The sequence below is a fragment of the Sinocyclocheilus rhinocerous genome, unplaced genomic scaffold, assembly GCF_001515625.1.
Source record: "Sinocyclocheilus rhinocerous isolate Xijiao unplaced genomic scaffold, SAMN03320098_v1.1 scaffold89, whole genome shotgun sequence".
In the NCBI taxonomy this organism is placed as follows: Eukaryota; Metazoa; Chordata; class Actinopteri; order Cypriniformes; family Cyprinidae; genus Sinocyclocheilus; species Sinocyclocheilus rhinocerous.
The window spans coordinates 525,029-543,292 of record NW_015653489.1 but is presented as its reverse complement, the minus strand read 5'-3'; the positions used below and the strand labels follow the sequence as shown (position 1 = coordinate 543,292).

Here is an 18,264-nt window from a genome sequence, read left to right as displayed (position 1 = left end):
TATGCACCTTTATGTGTGTGTGTGTGTGTGTGTGTGTGACTGTGTTGGTGGAATGATGAACACGGAGTCGGGTGTGTGGTCACTCAAGGCTTCTTTTTATTGTCCTGCACAGACACAACTGGGACAAACAGGACCATAGGTTGGTTAGATTGCAGCTCAATGATGACGCATGACAGTCTTAAATGAAATAAACAGAGGTTCAGAGTTTACAAGCAGGCTAATACACACACTCTTCGTTTAACCCCTATTTTGATAGCTCTGCCCCACACATACGTACGCAACCCAGGCAACGATTATGGCGGAATCTGCTGCATTATTATCTGCTATATTAAACATATTATCTTACTTTTCGGACACACTTTGGGAGCTGACGCTTGAAACAGACAGTGGAGGAGGTTTAGACGCTCCAGGCTTATAGGGTGTGGAAATGAATGTGTCTTTATCATAGCTGAAGGGAACGACAATACAATTGTAGATGAACAAACAAGCGAACGTGACACACAAGCATATTCAAGCAAAAGCCAGCATATATTAGTTATGTGAAACAAAGCAAAACCAATGTTACTCACCTATCGAGAAGAAACAAAGCAACCTCGGCGTCCGATCGCAGGCCTTCCCGCTCCTTGAGTTCTCTCCAGTGCTGGAAAGCTGATCCGATATTTACACGGGTCCTACTTTTTGCCTTATCGTAAACCTTCTGTTGTTCCGCAGACGTTTTCCTCTTTTGTTTTTTTATCCGCGATCTCTATCTTTCTGTCGTCGCTCGGCTCAGCTAATGTCTGTCCTGTGCACTGAACGCTCTCTCCTCCGCATCATGAATAGACACGCCCCTTACTGCTGATTGGCTACAAGTTTGTTTTGGTACTCAGCAGCGAGGCTTCATGAAACTGCTGCTGATTACATAGAACCGCCCCCTAATATAATGAACGTGATTGCAAGCAGTGCAACAACCAATGGCGAGCTTTCGTAATTTATGCATGAATATAACTAACATTATTTAAACTCCGTTACATGTGTATATATATATATCTCAAGAAATAATAACAGATTAACACATGCTAAATAGCTTAAGGTTTTCTTTTCAAGAGCTTTAATCTGTTAATGAGCCTTTTGTCTTCATCAGAACAGTTTGTCCATATTTAAAAACATGCTCATCATAGAAGAGCTGTATGTTACTGTATTTGTAAACTGCATTTTCTATGCCTTTTTGTACATATTAACAAACATGACAAAAGGAGTGTTATGTCATTGATCTATATATAAATGAGCATACAGTTCATGGTCGTGCTGTCTGAGCCTGAGACTAGTTCAGCTGTCTACTAAATGAAGTGCGCAAGGGCAGATGGAGGTGTAGATATGCTGTCCAGAATGCAACGCAGCAATAGAATATAGACTTCTTTGTCTCTGATTTCTTGCTTTTCTTTGCCTCTCCTTTATTTCGATTCATCATCTGCAGAATTCAGTCTCAGTTCTCTCTCTCATGCACAGCCATCGTCATCCAGTGCATGTGGTCTGGCCGTCTGTCAGTAAGCTGTCTATCACATGCGGTCAGGCCTCAGGCACACGCTCAGAGAAGCCTGGCTCTGCCTGATGGATTCCTCTCCTCCGAAACTTTCCCTCGGCTTACAGCGAGAGGCACTTCTGTCAGGAGAAAATAATGAGCAATGCAAACTCGCTTGACCTCCGTGCAATGAGGAAGATCTTCACTGCCGACACATTTTGAAAAACCACCAAACGGCCCTGCATTTACATGGACAAAATGCAATGCAACCCCTCTGATCACGTGTTTGATCCGCTTGCGTTTGTTGAATATTTCCGCCGGTGTTGATCCCCGATGCCGTCGGATAAATATTTCAGCATCGCTCTTTTTCGCACAACATAACTGTGAACTTATTGCACACCTTGGGCTGCAATCAGTCCTCGGCCAAATGCAATCAGACAGGTGCTTCATACGCAATCAGGCTGAGATATTAGTCATTAAAGTGCTAATAAGTATTCTTATGTCCTTTAAGACCAGCGTAGGTAACAGTACAGATCTTTCTCCAGCCATTATAGTGCAATCTAGACACTTTCTATGCAATTACTTTCAGAAGTCCTGTGAAGCGTTATTATTTCTAAGCTGTGCATATGTCTGTTTTTCCCAGCCAGGCTGAATATGGACACTGGCCAGCATGCAAACGCTGCTGTACTCGGCCTTCCATTTTTCTAAATAAATAAACAAGGGGATGATGAGCGCTGCAGGAGCGTGTGTGTTTCTCATGATGATTCACCTAAATAACAAGCAAAGGAAAGTGCATTTGGCAGGCGTTTTATAATCAGAAAACCAGAAAGTTTATGCATCTCAAAGTGCAGAGATTCTAGTTCCTTTGCAAGCTGCTCTGGCTCATTGAGTTACTGCCCCCTGCTGCCCAGCACATACATTGCATATAGCATTTTTTAGGGTTATTTCAGCTGCAGTCATTGCACAAAAGATCTAACCGATTATATAGGCGCATTCAAAGGCCACTTTGCCTCTCCGGTTTATTACATGATTAGTGGAAATAAAGTGCTTTTAGAAACCATGCAACAAGCTGCATGTCAATACAGCTCTCTTCCACAAACTCAATGTGAAGTCGTTTGCTTTGCTTTCCAGTCGTGCATTTTGAGTTTCTCTAAGTGTGCGTTTCTCCATCTCAGGTGATGGTGGATTATTTGCACCCTATGATTAGATGAAGATCAGTGGCGCTTGAGGATTTTCTTGGGTTTCTAAAGGATGAATGTGACCATTCGTAAAAATTGTTGTACAACATGTACTGTATATCTCTGTACATAAAAAAATTAAATAAAATAATTAAATAATTTATAAAAAAATAAAACAGCATGTACAGCTCTGTACATCAAAAATATTTATAATAAAATAATTATGTCTACGTTCTGTATTTGAATCGTTCTCATTCTCAGTGGTGAAATTTGGGTATATAAATTTTAGCATTTTAATTTATATATATTATATATATTTAATATATTTTATCTGTAAGTTTTGTATTTTGCACACCTTATTTTGGGGGGTTGAAATGTCAATATATTGTACTTATAATATATTGTACAATATATTGTCAAAAAAAGTGATTTTGTGACAAAGTTACATGATTCCCTCATTTATGAATTAATTATTTTTTTAAAATGTATTTAATATTTAAAAATGTTATTTATTTATTTTACTTGCATTATTTGCATCATATGTATTTTTTTTTTACTTTAAGTAGGGTTATTTAGTATTATTTATATACTATTGTAGTATTTATTAATATTTTTTTAATTATCTTTTGGTATTCAGTTTTTGTAATATTTTAACGGTTTTGAAGTTTTGTTATGAGCTTTTGTAATTTTTTATGTTTTTTATTTTTATTTTTTTAAGCAGTGTTTTAATTGTAATATTATTGAATATTAATATTAAATAGTTAATTAATTAATATTATGTATATATAGTATTTATTAATATTTTGAACTATAGCTTTTATTATAATGTTTTCGGTTTTAATTATAATTTTGATAAATTTCTATACACCTTCAATTTATTTGAATTTTTTATATTATTATTTTTTATTTCAGCTTAATTACTGAAAACAGCTTTTACAACAATAAATACTAATACTAATAATCAATACATGAGATCCAAATAAACGATGCTTCTTTGCGACTGAGCAACAAGATGCTTCACTTTCACTTTTAAAGGACGATGTCAGAACTATTTATTTGATATCAGTACATCTCGACCTGCAGCATAAAATACCAACATGTAACAGTCTTTGATGTTTTCGTATGCATCAGAACTTCTAATAGTAACTAATGATGTCTTTCTGAAGTTCTTTCAGCCATTTAATGAATTGAGCACATTCCATCCACACACAAGCTCAGGAAAGAGCCCCCATCTCCAGCATCTTATATAGAAATCTATCAAGATGCATCAAGAAGTCTTCACACGTGAAATGGTTTATGAACAGTGTTCCAGGCAGTCAGGCGTCTGGTGACAGGCGATGTTGGCAAAGCTCTCGACTCTAATCAGTGCTCCGCTGTCAGCCTGATGATAATGAAACACAGCCAAGTCCTGCGTGGAGCTGCTCTTCACTTCTTCACTTCTGTCAACATTTGAAACCAACATTGTAGCTTCTCTGCATTGAGTCTGAATGATTTTATCACAAAAACAGAAGTTAGGGGAAATATATTTGTTATATACAGCCTTACAATATTATAGTTCATCATATTATTATTCCTGAAGTGCTCCATGCATCATAGATCTTATGAATTTACTTTGATGAATTTACATTGTGTTGTGCAGATCCTTGAAATACTTTTAAAGTTTTTTTTTTTTGTAATTTATGAGCTTTTAGATTTTTTTATTCATTCAATATAAAGTATTTATTAATATATTGGACAATATCTTTTATCAACCTTCAGAAATCTTAAATTATTCTGGTAATGTACTCAGATTGTGTGTGAGTGTGTGAGTGTGAGTGTGAGTGTGTGTGTGTGTGTGTGTGTGGTGCGTTTTTGTGACAAATGAGAACATAAATTTGTATAATGACAAGAGTATGACATAGGTATTACAAGGAGAAGGTGACTTTTCAGGACATTACCCCATGTCCCCACTTTTCAAAACACATATAAATCAAACAGAATGGAGTGTATTGAAAATCTGAAATATCACAAAGTTTCCTGTGAGGGGTAGGTTTAGGGGTAGGGTTGGTGTAGGGCAATAGAATATACGGTCTGTACAGTGAGTGTGTGTGTGTGTGAGAGAGAGAGTGAGTGTGTGTGAGTGTGAGTGTGAGTGTGTGTGTGAGAGTGTGTGTGCGAGTGTGTGTGTGTGTGTGTGTGTGTGTGTGTAAAAAAACAAAACGAAACAGGAGTGCCCTAAGAAAGTGACTAATCTCTGTAGATTTTTCCTCATTTCCTTTGCCGCAAGACTTTTTCAAATTCTGAATTTGTATGTCGCATTTCAAATGGCATTTCATTTTTTTTAAATATATAAACTCCAAAATGCTAGATATAAATGCAAAATTTCAAGATATAAGCATGCGGTACTGAGATATAAAAGCACAATTGTAAGAAAAAAAGTCTGAATGAGATAAGTTGCAATTAGCCTTTTTAATTTATTATCATTATTATTATTATTAAAAGGGATTCCATTGCTGACAGTTGAACTTACGTGATAATTATTTTGTTAGGTAATATTTTGGAAACACACAGAAAAACACAAAACACAGTATTTCAGACCCAGAAAGGCAGATTCTCTTAATAACCACAGTCATATCTGTGTGTCTGTAAATATGGATGACATCTGAAAGCATGCGATTTCTCTGACGGGGGAAATTAAAACGGAAGAAATAAAATAGATGGATGAACTGACAGAATTGACTATTTAATTAGCAGTTCACTTTTGTTCTTGCAATTCTGAAAAAAGTCACAATTGCATGAAAAAAAATCAGAATTGTGAGATAAAAACAAAAGGAATACAAAAAAGAAAGACATTTAAATGAATGAAAAAAATAATTTCATTCAAACGGACCAATTCAGATCATAACTTTCCAGGTTTTCAGACTGATCTTCTATATTTCATTGCATGTTCCACTATAAATCAAATTAAATCCGTTTCCAGTAGCTGTGAGGTTTAATATTCATAGCTGGTGGGTTTCACTGATTATGGAGGTCTGATAGTGAAGCGGTAACTGATAATGGTGAAGTGGGACGCCGTTAGAATAATCTCTGACAATGTGAAAGCGTCTCTGTTTATACAGTGTTGACCTTTCCCAAAACTCTGTGACCATGTGATTTTTCTCTGTGATGTGATTTTCTGTGAAATGGCAAGCTCAGCATATGAGGCAATCATGCTTTGAGTTATTTGCTTGAATTAGATCTGCATGAGTTATATCATGTTGTTTTGAGTCTTGAGGTTTAAATCTGGTGCTTTTAATTCAATGTAGTGAGCAATAAACAGGCTGTGCATGTCTCAGGAGGGATTACGTTCTCGTATCATTTGATAGTCTGGGTGTAGAGGGAGATAAATGACCTCTTGGGTTTCAGCTTTTCAATTTCCTTCCTGTGCTGCTCTTCCTGCAACTGTTGAGCACACATTTTCTGTCTGGACTGAAGCCGGGGGCAGTTAGAGAAAAGTCATGCTCCTCAAAACCGCAGCAAGATTGCTGGATTTTACTTTTTATACTCCGTATATATTTATTTTCAGTATATAGTATAGTATATGCAGTATACAGTATCCACTGTAAGAAATGAATCTGTAGAATAACAGATGTACTGGCAGCTCATTATCAGGACATTATCTATTAATTTTACTGACATTTGTTAACTCTAGAACACAATGCAATGCAGTATAACATTCAAAATAAAGGTAAAACACCTGTAAAAAAAAATAAATACGAAAATTACTTCAAATTAATATAGTACGTTGTGCCCTATTTTTACAGATGTCATAACTATCTAAAGAATTAGGGACACACATGTGAAATTTTAAATTAATTATTTAATTCTAGGAATATAACGATTATTGATGGAAGCCACAGAATAAAACAAATAAATAATGTATTTGCAACTGTTTATCTCACTATTTTATTTTTTTATGTTTATTTATTTATGGGTCAAAGACGTTAAGATGTCCGCATGAAAAGACATTTACAAAAGTGATTATATGTCCATAGAAAGCACATTAAATGTAAGTAAAGTGTCTACTTTTAAGGTTTCAAATACGTTTTTGGAGGATAAAATGTCAAAATTTGGTCATTCAGTGTAACACAATATTTATGTAAAAATTCAAACAACATGTTTATTCTGACGTGTACTTATTAAAATAGATAAAAGAATAAGGGAGCATATTAAGTTTTATTGTGTTTTAAATGAGTAAAAAATTATTACTGACAAATGGGCAAAACCTAGGATAGTGGCAAATTTAAAAAATGTAAAATTACAACTAATTAGTATTTGGGGTGAAAGTAATTAGTATTTTAATATGTCATAAATTGATTTTTTTGTTGTAAATATGCCTGACAAGATTGTTACACTGAATGACATTTTAGTGGGTCTCTTCTGCAAATCAGGGAAAACGTATGCTATTTATTTTTTGCTCAGAAAAACTAAAACAAAATTGCAATTAAATTAAACAGAAAACTTTTTCATTTGTTTTGGGAAAAACAACAACAATTTAAAGCAGTATTACACATCGTTTTTATGCTTAAACCCTTTTTCGTCTTTGACCTTTTTTTTGCAATTCAGAGTTTATATTTCATAGTTTGGGCTTTTTTTTCTTGCAATTCTGAAAAGTACGAACTGTAAGATATAAACTCAGTCAAAACTCTGATTTTATATCATGTAATTCTGACCTTTTTCTCAGAATTGCGAGAAAAATTCCGAATTGTAAGAATTTTTTTAATTTATTTTTTTATTCTGCGTCAGAAGTTGGTTTCCATTGTTATTTGTCATTTAAAGACACTCTTCTCTTCAGATTATTCTATTTTTATTTCATATGTGATTTCTTGATAAAATGTGATGCTTTCGGATTACAGTTTTTTTCAATTGCTTAAGCACAATTTTGAAAACAGGGCCCGGTTTTTCAAACCCCTTCACACAATAAGCACAACACTACACCAAAGTAGCACAACACCTCAGATAATTTGCAAAATGGAACACTTTTGTCAAAACTATACAATGTCTTATAAAAACCTTATTTTGTTGTCATAACATAAACACAACCATCATATGGTCTGATTCTGTTTGAATCAGTTAAACACTCCTGTGCTCAACCTAAAACACTTAGCATTTACACAGAAAGTGTAAAAATAAATTCACCAACACCACGACACCAATTGTGCAGACTAATGAAAATATTTATTTCTTTTCATGTACTCAAGTCAGTCAATATTTCAACAAAACATTCAAAAACATTTTCCAGTTTTCATACAGTTACTGAACGTACCATTGTACTGTAAGCTTACAGGTGGAAGGTATTGAACTGTAAATTGTGGGTGTTGATGAAACCAGTTTTGGACCAGAGCAGAACGATGGAAAGCTACATTGTCCCAGACGACAATGTATTGCATCTGGTCCCTTTGGTTTGCTGCTGTGATAATATTGTGTAATCTGTCTAAAAATGTAAGAATGAGGTCAGTGTTGTAAGGACCCAAGTTGGCATGGCGGTGGAGGACCCCATTCGGTGTAATGGCAGCACAAAGGGTAATGTTACCCCCACGTTGCCCTGGTACATTGACAATAGCCCTGTGGCCAATGATGTTTCTTCCCCTTCTCACTGTTGTCAGGTTAAATCCAGCCTCATCAATATACACTCTTGCGGGACTTCCCGCAAGAGTGTATCCATTTGCAAAACTCTCTGAAATACAGCAAAATATCACATTGTGTAGATCAATATACTGTAGGTCTGCTATACAGTAAAATTACATGTACAGTAAAAAGGTTATGTGTGCAGTACACAATACTACAGTCAGTGAACAAAACGTACCACCACATATTCACGCCGCAGGACTTTCACCCTGTCTGAATTTCTTTCAAATGGCACTTTATACAGTTGTTTCATCAGAACTTGATGTTTTTTAAGGATACGGGCTATTGTTGACAGGGAGACCTGTTGGACAATATTGAAAATTGGGTGATCATTGACAATATTGGCTTGAATTTCTCTAAGTCTGATTGCATTATTGGCCAAAACGAGGTTTATGATCTCTCTCTCTTGCTCCTGTGTGAATATGGGGCCCCTCCCTCCTTGGTGTTCTCGACGTTCAATCCTATGTTGGCCAAACAAAATACATGTAGCTTACTGTAAAATGATACACGAATAGATACCAAAACTGTTGATATAGTACATGCAGTAAGCTATGGATTTTCTGTTGACAGAAGATAAGTTTCTCACCTGTGCTCTTGACGAAATGTCCGAACTATTGATGCCACCGTGTACCTGCTTAGGTTAGGCTGTACTCTCAGTCCAGCCTCCCTCAGTGTTAGTCCGTGGTTTATTACATGGTCCACAATTGTAGCACGAATTTCGTTACACAGATTTGGTTGTCTTCTTCTTTGTGCATGTCCTACCCCTCCTCCAGATATTCCTCTCTCTCTCCCTCTCCCTCTTCCTCTACCTTGTTGTCTCCGGATTCCCCCTCTCATCCGCACTCTCCCTCTTCCTCTGACACCGTCCATTTTTGTTGAAGACAGGTGAACTTACCTGTTGCCTTCTTATAGTGCTTAAACCAAAAAAAAATCAAACCTGCTTTAAAACCCAGCAACACAACTGTAGCTGTATAACTTTACAACAGAAACACTGCTTTAACAAAAAAGCAAAACAGCAAGGCTTATTTGACATCAAAACAAACATTTTAAAAATGCTGTCTAATCGCTGTCATGGTACTTGTGTTTTATTAGAAGATGCACAACAGTTCTTCTGTGGCTTTATAGGTAATATTTTCACTTACACAATTTAGCAAAATCAGACAATATTGTGTCTAATATAAACCACAATATTAACTTCTTATTATTGAATTGTTATAAATAAATATCACATTTGCAACTGGTCAGTGCTCAAAAAATGCTGGGAAATCACTTAATGTAGCCCCAAAAGTGATTACTGATAAATTGTCTGAAAAAAAAAAGAAAGTCACATTTTAGAGAAGAAAAAAAATCACCCACTGACTTTCAAAGCTGCTACATAGTAACGACTTTCTACTTCGAGGAACTTGATAGAAATGTAGTGGAGTGAAAAGTACAATAGGCTATTTGTCTTTCAAATGTAGTGAAGTTAAAGTCATAAGTTCCCAGAAAAAATAATACTCAAGTAAAGTACCGATACTCAAAAAGTGTACTTAAGTACAATACTTAAGTAAATGTACTTAGTTACTGTCCGCCTCTGGTGATCAGTGCTTTTCTATATCAGTGCCCGCAGGCAGCAAATGAACGAGCCAAACTGTGTTTTGCATGGATAATATTAAAAAACCTCTCTAGCAGCATCTCTACCCACGGATATCACTGTCAATCATTCGCTTTCAGGCCTTTGCAGATTTTTTTCCTGTTTTCGGATAGGCACAGAGATTACAGAAAAGTAGTGTTTATGTAGTTTGAAAACAGGCAAAATATAAAAATGTCCTATAAATAAATTCAATCAAAAGGGGCGCAACTTGTGTGAAGCGAATGTTTCTTGTGTTGAATTTAGGGCTGTCCAAGTTAAATCAATAATAACGCATTAAGGCAGTGCCATTAACGCAGGTTCTATTTGACGCTTAGAGAACTGAGCAGGACTGTTTTCTTACAGTACAATTTTTTTTTAATTTAGTTACCACTTGTTGTACTCTTGAACCCATCTTTCATACACTAGTACACTCAAATGTACTACAAGTGGTAACTAAATACATTTTTAATACAGAGATAGTATGTCAAAAGCACATTTTAGTTCATATTCAGGGTATCTCAAAATAGCATAGTTGAGTACACTTAGATATCTTAATTACTAAAGAATAATTTTTTGTATATTAAGTACAAAATTAGTGTGAAAAAACAGAGCACTTAAAGTAGGCTACATTACGGAAGTGCACATTTTTTTTCACCTGGGCTGTGCTAGGGTGTTTGCTTAAGGCGATCTGATTGGCTGACGCCTGCGTTGGCGCTTGAAAAGTTGAAGGTTTTTCATCTTCTGCCGCGAGCAACCTCAGTGGTGCGACCCAACAGATCCACAATTCAGCTCGGCAATGAATGACGTCACCCATTTAAAGTAAATGAGAAGAGTTAACGCCAATGCCTCGTGTGAATGCACCATTTTATCCTGCTTCCGTTCCTGATAAATTTCTGATCATTATTGCGTGCTCCTGCAATGTGTGTTCCGCTCCCTTGATTTTTGAGCCCACTCCCGCCCTGCAAACATTCTAATATCGTATTTTAATGCATCAGGGTGCCGCTATCAATATGCGGTGGACTGAAATGGATTTTGAATGAGCGCTCGCTGTTCACTTTCGATTTCGATCACGTGTACTCTGTGTAAAGGGAGTACGTTTTACCAGATAAGATATTTGTCAATGAGCTCAGGATCTGTTGAGCAGCAAATCCTCCAGCATGGTCTTGTCAGTCATCTCTCCTTGCTCTTGACCCGTGATCAGTCAAATCTGACTCCCGCAGAAACAGAGCAGATGCTTTCAGTTCAGAATTTTAGTGTACGTTTTCCATCTGAACTAAATGATTTTTTATTTTTATAAAAAAGCAACACAACAGTGGGGGTGGTGCTGCCGTGGACAAGTATTGTAATCGGTGTTCGACCAAACACCGTGTAACACCGTCTACCACAGCAAGTCTATGTAACTCCATCATTCTTGTTGATAAATGCCATTTTGATGCTCTTAAATGTGGTGCGACAGATCACTGTAGCAGCTTCAGTTTAAGCGGCAGCACGAAGCACGATTCTCTTCCACTTTAATACAAGTTATAGCATGAAATAAACATGAATGAACATCAGAAGGTGTTTACAGATACAGTACAACTTACTGAAATGCATCCGGCCTCATTTAATGGAAAATAAAGAAACTGAAAGAAAAGAAAGACATCAGTAATACAGCTTGTGAACTGTGTCACTTGGATTTATCTCTGGAAAATTATCCAGTGTTCACAGTAGGTTAGTTAGCTATAAAAATACAGTATATAATACACACACCAAGATGCCAGTCTCCTCAGAGTCATGTGTGCATGGAGGGCTCTCAGTTTTGATGGTGCAAATAACTGATAGTTTTAATGGTGCCTATCAGCTTGTCCAGAGAGTGAATGTCCGCTAGATCAGACCAATCACACCTACGCTAAACCCAGAGCTTCAGGCTTATGCTCAGTTCATGAGGTGCATTAGTTCAAGTGTTTCATTAATGTGGGATGCAGCACTGTTCTTAGGAAGAGTACATGAAAAAAAATCACATTAGCTTTTTGATTCTTGCTACGGTCTAAGTTAGCATTCCTTTACTTTATAGCATCTTGTAAGTGCAACAACGGTGAAAGTTTCAAAGCAACGAGTTGAAGAGTGAACAGTGCTGCTGGAATGCATGTTAGTTCAAGGGTCAATGATGTAATATTATTTTTCTAGTATCTATTATGTTACTCAAAAATACATTCAATAAAAACACACATTAAAAAGCATTTCATAATGATTTAAATATACCTCTTCCATGTTTTTAATTTATGAATTAAAGTTACCCTGTTTGTTTGGCATTATGCAAATACATTATCCCTTAAATATCATGCATACATTTTCATTCATATTGCATATTCTGTCCAACTGAAATGAGGCTGACAATTTGTAATAATGACTCCCCAAAGCAGAAGCTTCCTGAAGGCAGCATGAGTGCAATCACATATGTCTACTTAATTAAAGCAGAGTTTTATTCAGCTGTGTCTACTTAAATATATATTTATATAAAATACTGCCAGTTAGGTATACATTTGCTCCAATAGAATTCTTATATAAATATCTTTTTAATTGCCCAAAATACCCCCAATTAGTAGCATATACAGTACAGCAATATAAAATAATAATAAAAACAGTTATGATTTTATTTGATTACTTTTATTACAGTTATGATGTTTATAGTATTTATTTATGATATGTAAAATGCACAAACAACCACTATATCAAAGATTCTTATAACCTTTTGAATCTTCTTTTACTCAAAACTTTTTTGAATTTGCTTCAGTGTACAGCAGATTGTTCCCTTTTCATAAAAAATTGTGTTTTAATGTGCTGTCTATTTTATTAAAGAAATAAGATATGAGAAGCTGTGCTGTATATAAAGTATTTCCTAGTTAGGGGTGTACAATATTGACTTTTAAAAAAAATTATTATTGATAATTCAAGGGTATTTTGCAGAGTGTGGTATGGATAAATAAATATGCCACTAAAACTACCAGCAGGTGGCGGCAAGTCCCTGTCTTTATGAGTGATTTATTGAATCATTCATTCAGACGATTCATTCAAAACGGCTGATTCATTTAGAAACAAATCAAGGGACTGTCTTTATAAAAGGATCATTGAATCATTCCCTCAAATGATTTGTTCGTAAAAAAGATTCATTCAGGAATTAAACACTGCAGTGTTTCTCTGAGATGCACAAATATTCTACCCCAGCTTTGATTGGAGCTATTTTTGTTGGTGAAAAAAACAAAACAACAACAACAACAACAACAGACAATATTGTGTCTAAAATGTAACTCACTCAGTATTAACTTGTTTGTTTGTATCACCTTTGCGATCACACTCACGCTCTTATATTTAGGAAAACAGCTGTTGCTTGTGTGATATTACGTAACTAAATATTAAAACAAAAACCCATACATGGATATTTTTTGCAACTTGAATTATAGGGTCATTTTAACTGTATTCTAATAGGCTTCATCACGCAGTGAATGCTTTTGGATGCTCTACACGTTTTTGTTTGTCTTTTGCAAAGCGAGTGACGTACTTGATAATGTCAGCTTGCATATTGCTAAAACAACAATTATGATATTATCACAGGTGATAAATATTGCACACCCTTAGTCGCGGTTACTTATGCAACATTCTAAACCATTTAATAGCATAAATAGTGTATGTTCACTCTTAAAATTTCAAAAAGAAATGGTGCACTTCAAAAACCAGGATGATGCACTTAATTAACTGAAACAAAATGAAGTATGGAATACTGGAAACGTCATGCATTGCACTGTCACAGCTTTAATTACGTAGCCGAGGGGAGGGTCTATCAGACTCCAAAACTGGATGACAAAATAACCTTCATAAAATTCATACTCTAGATGGTGCATAGTGTAAATGCAGAGTGTATAGTGTGCCATTAGGGACACAACTATAGTCACAATAGGGCTTCATGACATAGCCTAGCCTCATAGATGCTTTTGGTATTAATGCATATGAGCTGTAGATCCTTTCTCATGTTCTGGTTCCACCACACTGAAGGCCATCAGGAAGGTCATCGTATTATTGGAGGCCTCGTTTAGGCTGGCAGCAAGGTGGAGCTCTGGTCCTCTGCCTGTAAACGCCTTCCCTTCCCAAACCCCACTCTCACTGAGCTGGAGATCCACACTCTGATCTCCTTCCACACTCACTCTTCGGGCCCCTGGGACTTGTACACGAAATTTCACCCAGGACGAGGCCTCTAGCTGCCCTGCGCGAGGTTCAAACAGCACACTGCCCTTCTTCCAGGATCCGTACATGCGTGGAAATGGAGGCCACTTGTTGATAGAGGTGTTCTTCAGGATGTAATCACACAGCAGGGGGTATCCTTGTTTTAATGATGTTTTTCCATAGAGGCCAAGCTTGTAGACTCCAGACTCAGGTAGGTTGATGCTTATGGTGACTTTGCTCCCATTGTGAGTGAAGAGGACGTGGTTTGAAAGGGTGGTTTGACTTGCTGGTTGATCGCCCTGTTCTTTAGTTAATTTGCAGAGGAGATCTATATCTTGACGGTTTTGGAAGGTGATGTCGCACTTTCCTTGCTGTGTGTAAACCAGAGCTTCTGTATGGCTGAACTCGAAGAGGCCGGCCTCCAGAGTCGTGATACCAGGACCGCAGGAACTGCTGAGGCCACTGGGAAAAAGCTCATTCAGGTTGACGGCACCAGCTGTGCAGTGAAGAAGAAAGTTGCCTGCATTCTCGAAGCTGTCTGCTTCATTCGCCCAGTCCCTTACAAACACAGACAGATGGTAGTAACCATAGTAAGGACAGAGAACGCTACATGTGAGTTGGTCGGGCTCAGGCTGAATGGCCAAGCATTTCTCAGCTAAAGTCTTATCCAGGTTCTTATGGCTCAGTTCACACAACACCATAAGTGGTCTAGTAGTCTTTAAGACTAACCTAAACGATCCAGACTCTAGTGAAATGATGTCATTCCCATAATTGCAAGGCTCGAGTCCTAAACTCATCGCATCTGGTTGCAGGCCCCAGCACGTGTGGGGATTCTCGGGAAGCTCTTCTGAAGTCTTGGGTGATGTACATTTTAGCTGGAAGGAACAGATCCAGTTGAATGTTTTGGGTGTGTTTCCAGCTCGAGCAAAAAGCTCGAGCTCATACGTGCCAGGCTTTGGGGGCATGAGGCGTAGCTTCATGCTCTGCTGCGTGCTGGTGAGAAAGCCGATGGAGTTGCTCACTTCTTGTGGTTTTTTGCCACTGAGCTGGGAAATCCGATAGGTGAAATGGACGAGCTGAGGGAAACTCATCGATACCGTCGCCTCGCCATTCTCTGGGACATGCAGATGGAAAAGGTGTCAATTAGTCACAGCAGTACATCAATTGATGGATCAATGACATGAAAGTCATCTAGTAGTTCATTCAAGAATATATTAAAGATGTAATTGATACCTTTTTTATAATGACCGTGTCTGTATTTCTGAAGTCAAATGTTTTTATTTGGGTGCATATAGTAAAGAATATTAGGGTCAACTCAGGTCCAGAAAGAATTTGTGCCCCCCGACACCATTATAGTTTGCATTAAAACCAATATAATTCCCATTATAACCCTGAAATCCATTACATTTTTTATTGTGTTTTGGGAGGGGTTCTATTGTTTTTTTTTCAGCAGGCAAGATTATAATGGTATAACTACTTTTACAGAATTAACTTAGCCTAATTACTGAATTTCACTGGAAAGATTTGTTTATTTTTTATAAATAAAGAACTGTATTTATTTAGTCAATTATTTAAATTTGTTACATAGGCTGATTTATTCATTTTTAAGTATTTGGGATTTTAAGAACAAGTGGAAAATGTGCTGAATGTTTAATTTCATCCAAGTAAAATTAGCAAGCAGTTAGACTGAATTTACACTTGTTTTAAACGCGGAGCCAGGCGCGAGTCGACACAGGTTGCGCGCGTGCGTCAAGCCTCATCCATAATGCCAGATGCGCTCGTAGAGATTTGTGGTGCGGAGCCGGGTGCGAGTATAAACGAGCATTACGAAACAGGCTGCGTGAGTGCGGCAAGTGTGAACGGCTCGTCCATGATGCGGGATTCGCGCCGCGTGGGGCAGAGAGGAGTAAGTATGAGAAGCATTCACAGAACACAGGCTGTGTGCGGTCTTCTGAATTGGGAATAGCGAACATGCATTATAAACTTATTTCAAATTAATCTGTTGGGGAGATAAAATGTGTAAGATAACGTTCATGTAGGCCTACTAACAAAAACATTTAAGAATGAATCTTGTATTCTTTTATATAGATAAGGGAGCTCTTGATATGCGTTGTGTACCTTTTTTTGTTCGTTGTCTGTCATTTAGAAGCTTAAGTTACATACGTTTTTCTTTAGTTTTAATTTGCCTAACTATCGATCTGACCCTGTAGATGCCATAATCCCACTCTGTCTCTCTCCCACTTTCTTTTTTTTTTTTTGGCAGTCATGCATATGCTCTGGAACAGAGTAATATCGTGTCCACATCGCATGCTTTGCGATTAGCAAATCGCAATGTCTCAAATCGCGATTGCGATTCGATTTCGATTAATCGCACAGCCCTACTGTGCACAAATAAAAGTAGACCCTTTATAGTTTCATAATGATGTCTTACTCTTATCTTTGTTTCTGCTGTCATAAGGAATAGTGGTCGAACGATATATCAATATCGCCAAGGCCGATATATCGGCCGATATATGGCATTTTTCCAAATATCGGCATCGGCCGATAAGTTTTTCCTGTTTGGCCGATGCATTCGAGGTGGGACTTTTATTTTGACGGCGCTCACATTACTCTTGTTCGCTGTCGTCATTAACAGTTCTGTCTAATATGGATAGAAGTCTGTATAATAATCAGATAGAACTGTTAAAGAAAGGAATTAAATTGTATACAAAAAATTATTATAACGATTGCTTTTATATTATTAGTAATAGAAAGGCAAACATAATACTTTCTCGTTTGCAGTTATCATTCAGCAAATATGCATTTACGTATACATAATTTAAACAAATCTTTGAATGACTAATGAACATTTCGCAAACCTTACAGACTTAGTCGAATCCAGCTGTGAGATCATGTGAAGTGTGCATTTGTATCCTGCATGATCGCATGTTCTCTGAGTGACGGTCGGTCCGTGCGAATTGAATGCTGACAGGAGGAGATTTCAGCTTCAATGGAGACGCGCGATTGGCAAACTTTAAACTTGTGATTTTAAATTATGCTGCACTTTATGCATTTGCCCACTGTCATATTCATGTCATTTTCACTGTGTGCTGTATGTAAAATGAGTGTTACCTTGGCTTTATTTGAAAAAAAAAAAAAAAAAGATTCCCAATGCACACAAACTTCCCAGAAGAATTCAAAGTGCCCTGTTGGTTACAGTGTTTACTTCATTTTTAATTATATTTTTTATTAAATATTTATTTATTTGTGAAAAATACATTGTCATCTAAAGTATAAGTATGTTTATTTTACACATTTATTCACATGAATCCATTTTCAAATTATTTCAAATTTCTTAAATATTAATTAAAATAAATAAAATGATATCGGCCACCCTGCTTTCCAAGATATCAGCATCAGCTGTCAAAAAACCGATATCGGTCTACCACTAATAAGGAACAAATTCAAGTGATCACACAACATATAAGTTATAGCATATTGACATTGCAGCCTGTTCATTATCAAAATAAAATTAGTTTAGCATTGAAATACATCATGTATATGGAGATATTTTTAAGTGGATTGCATGCTGAATAAGAGAGGTAGGCTATGTAAGCCCAACGTCCATTTCAGTTTCAGAAGCAGTGAATTCATTTTGGGTTGATGTTTAACTATACTATTTTTTATTATTTTCCTGAATACTGTTAAATTTAAAGGATTTGTTATGGAGTGAGAGAAACTAAAATTGCTTTTAGCAATGTTCATATGTATTTATAATATTAGTATTATATTAGCATTTAGCTTTATTTACCAGCGACTTGGCCTTTACGCGGCTTACATTTTTTGTTTCTCTCAAAAACACAGTTTTATAAAAGGTATTTTAAAACCATGCAGCAAACGGTTTAAAATATCTTTTAAAATTTTACTTTTAAAAACTAGTCAACTTTTGTATGTGTGCGCGCGGACACGTCCGTGTCTATTTTGTCATGGCACATTATAAGTAGTGGCGCCAACCCATGGGATTGAAATGCCGTCCTAGTTATGCCATCCTGGCACTGGGCCTGGGCCAACTGTCCTAAGATCATAATAAAAAAGAATTGAAACAAATGGAAAGTGTAGGAAAGTTTTTTTTTTTTTTTTTTTTTTTTTTT

At 36.5% G+C, this 18,264-nt stretch overlaps 1 protein-coding gene across 1 annotated transcript in view; it reads right to left on the bottom strand.

The window, feature by feature from the left end:
* Window positions 1-13,911: 13,911 nt before the first annotated feature.
* Window positions 13,912-18,264, bottom strand: part of LOC107716367 (kyphoscoliosis peptidase-like) — an 8,868-nt gene continuing 4,515 nt past the window's right edge. Inside the window, exon 6 of the mRNA XM_016522777.1 lies at window positions 13,912-15,248. Coding sequence (XP_016378263.1) covers window positions 13,912-15,248 — 1,337 coding nt within the window. The remainder of the gene's footprint in view (window positions 15,249-18,264) is intronic.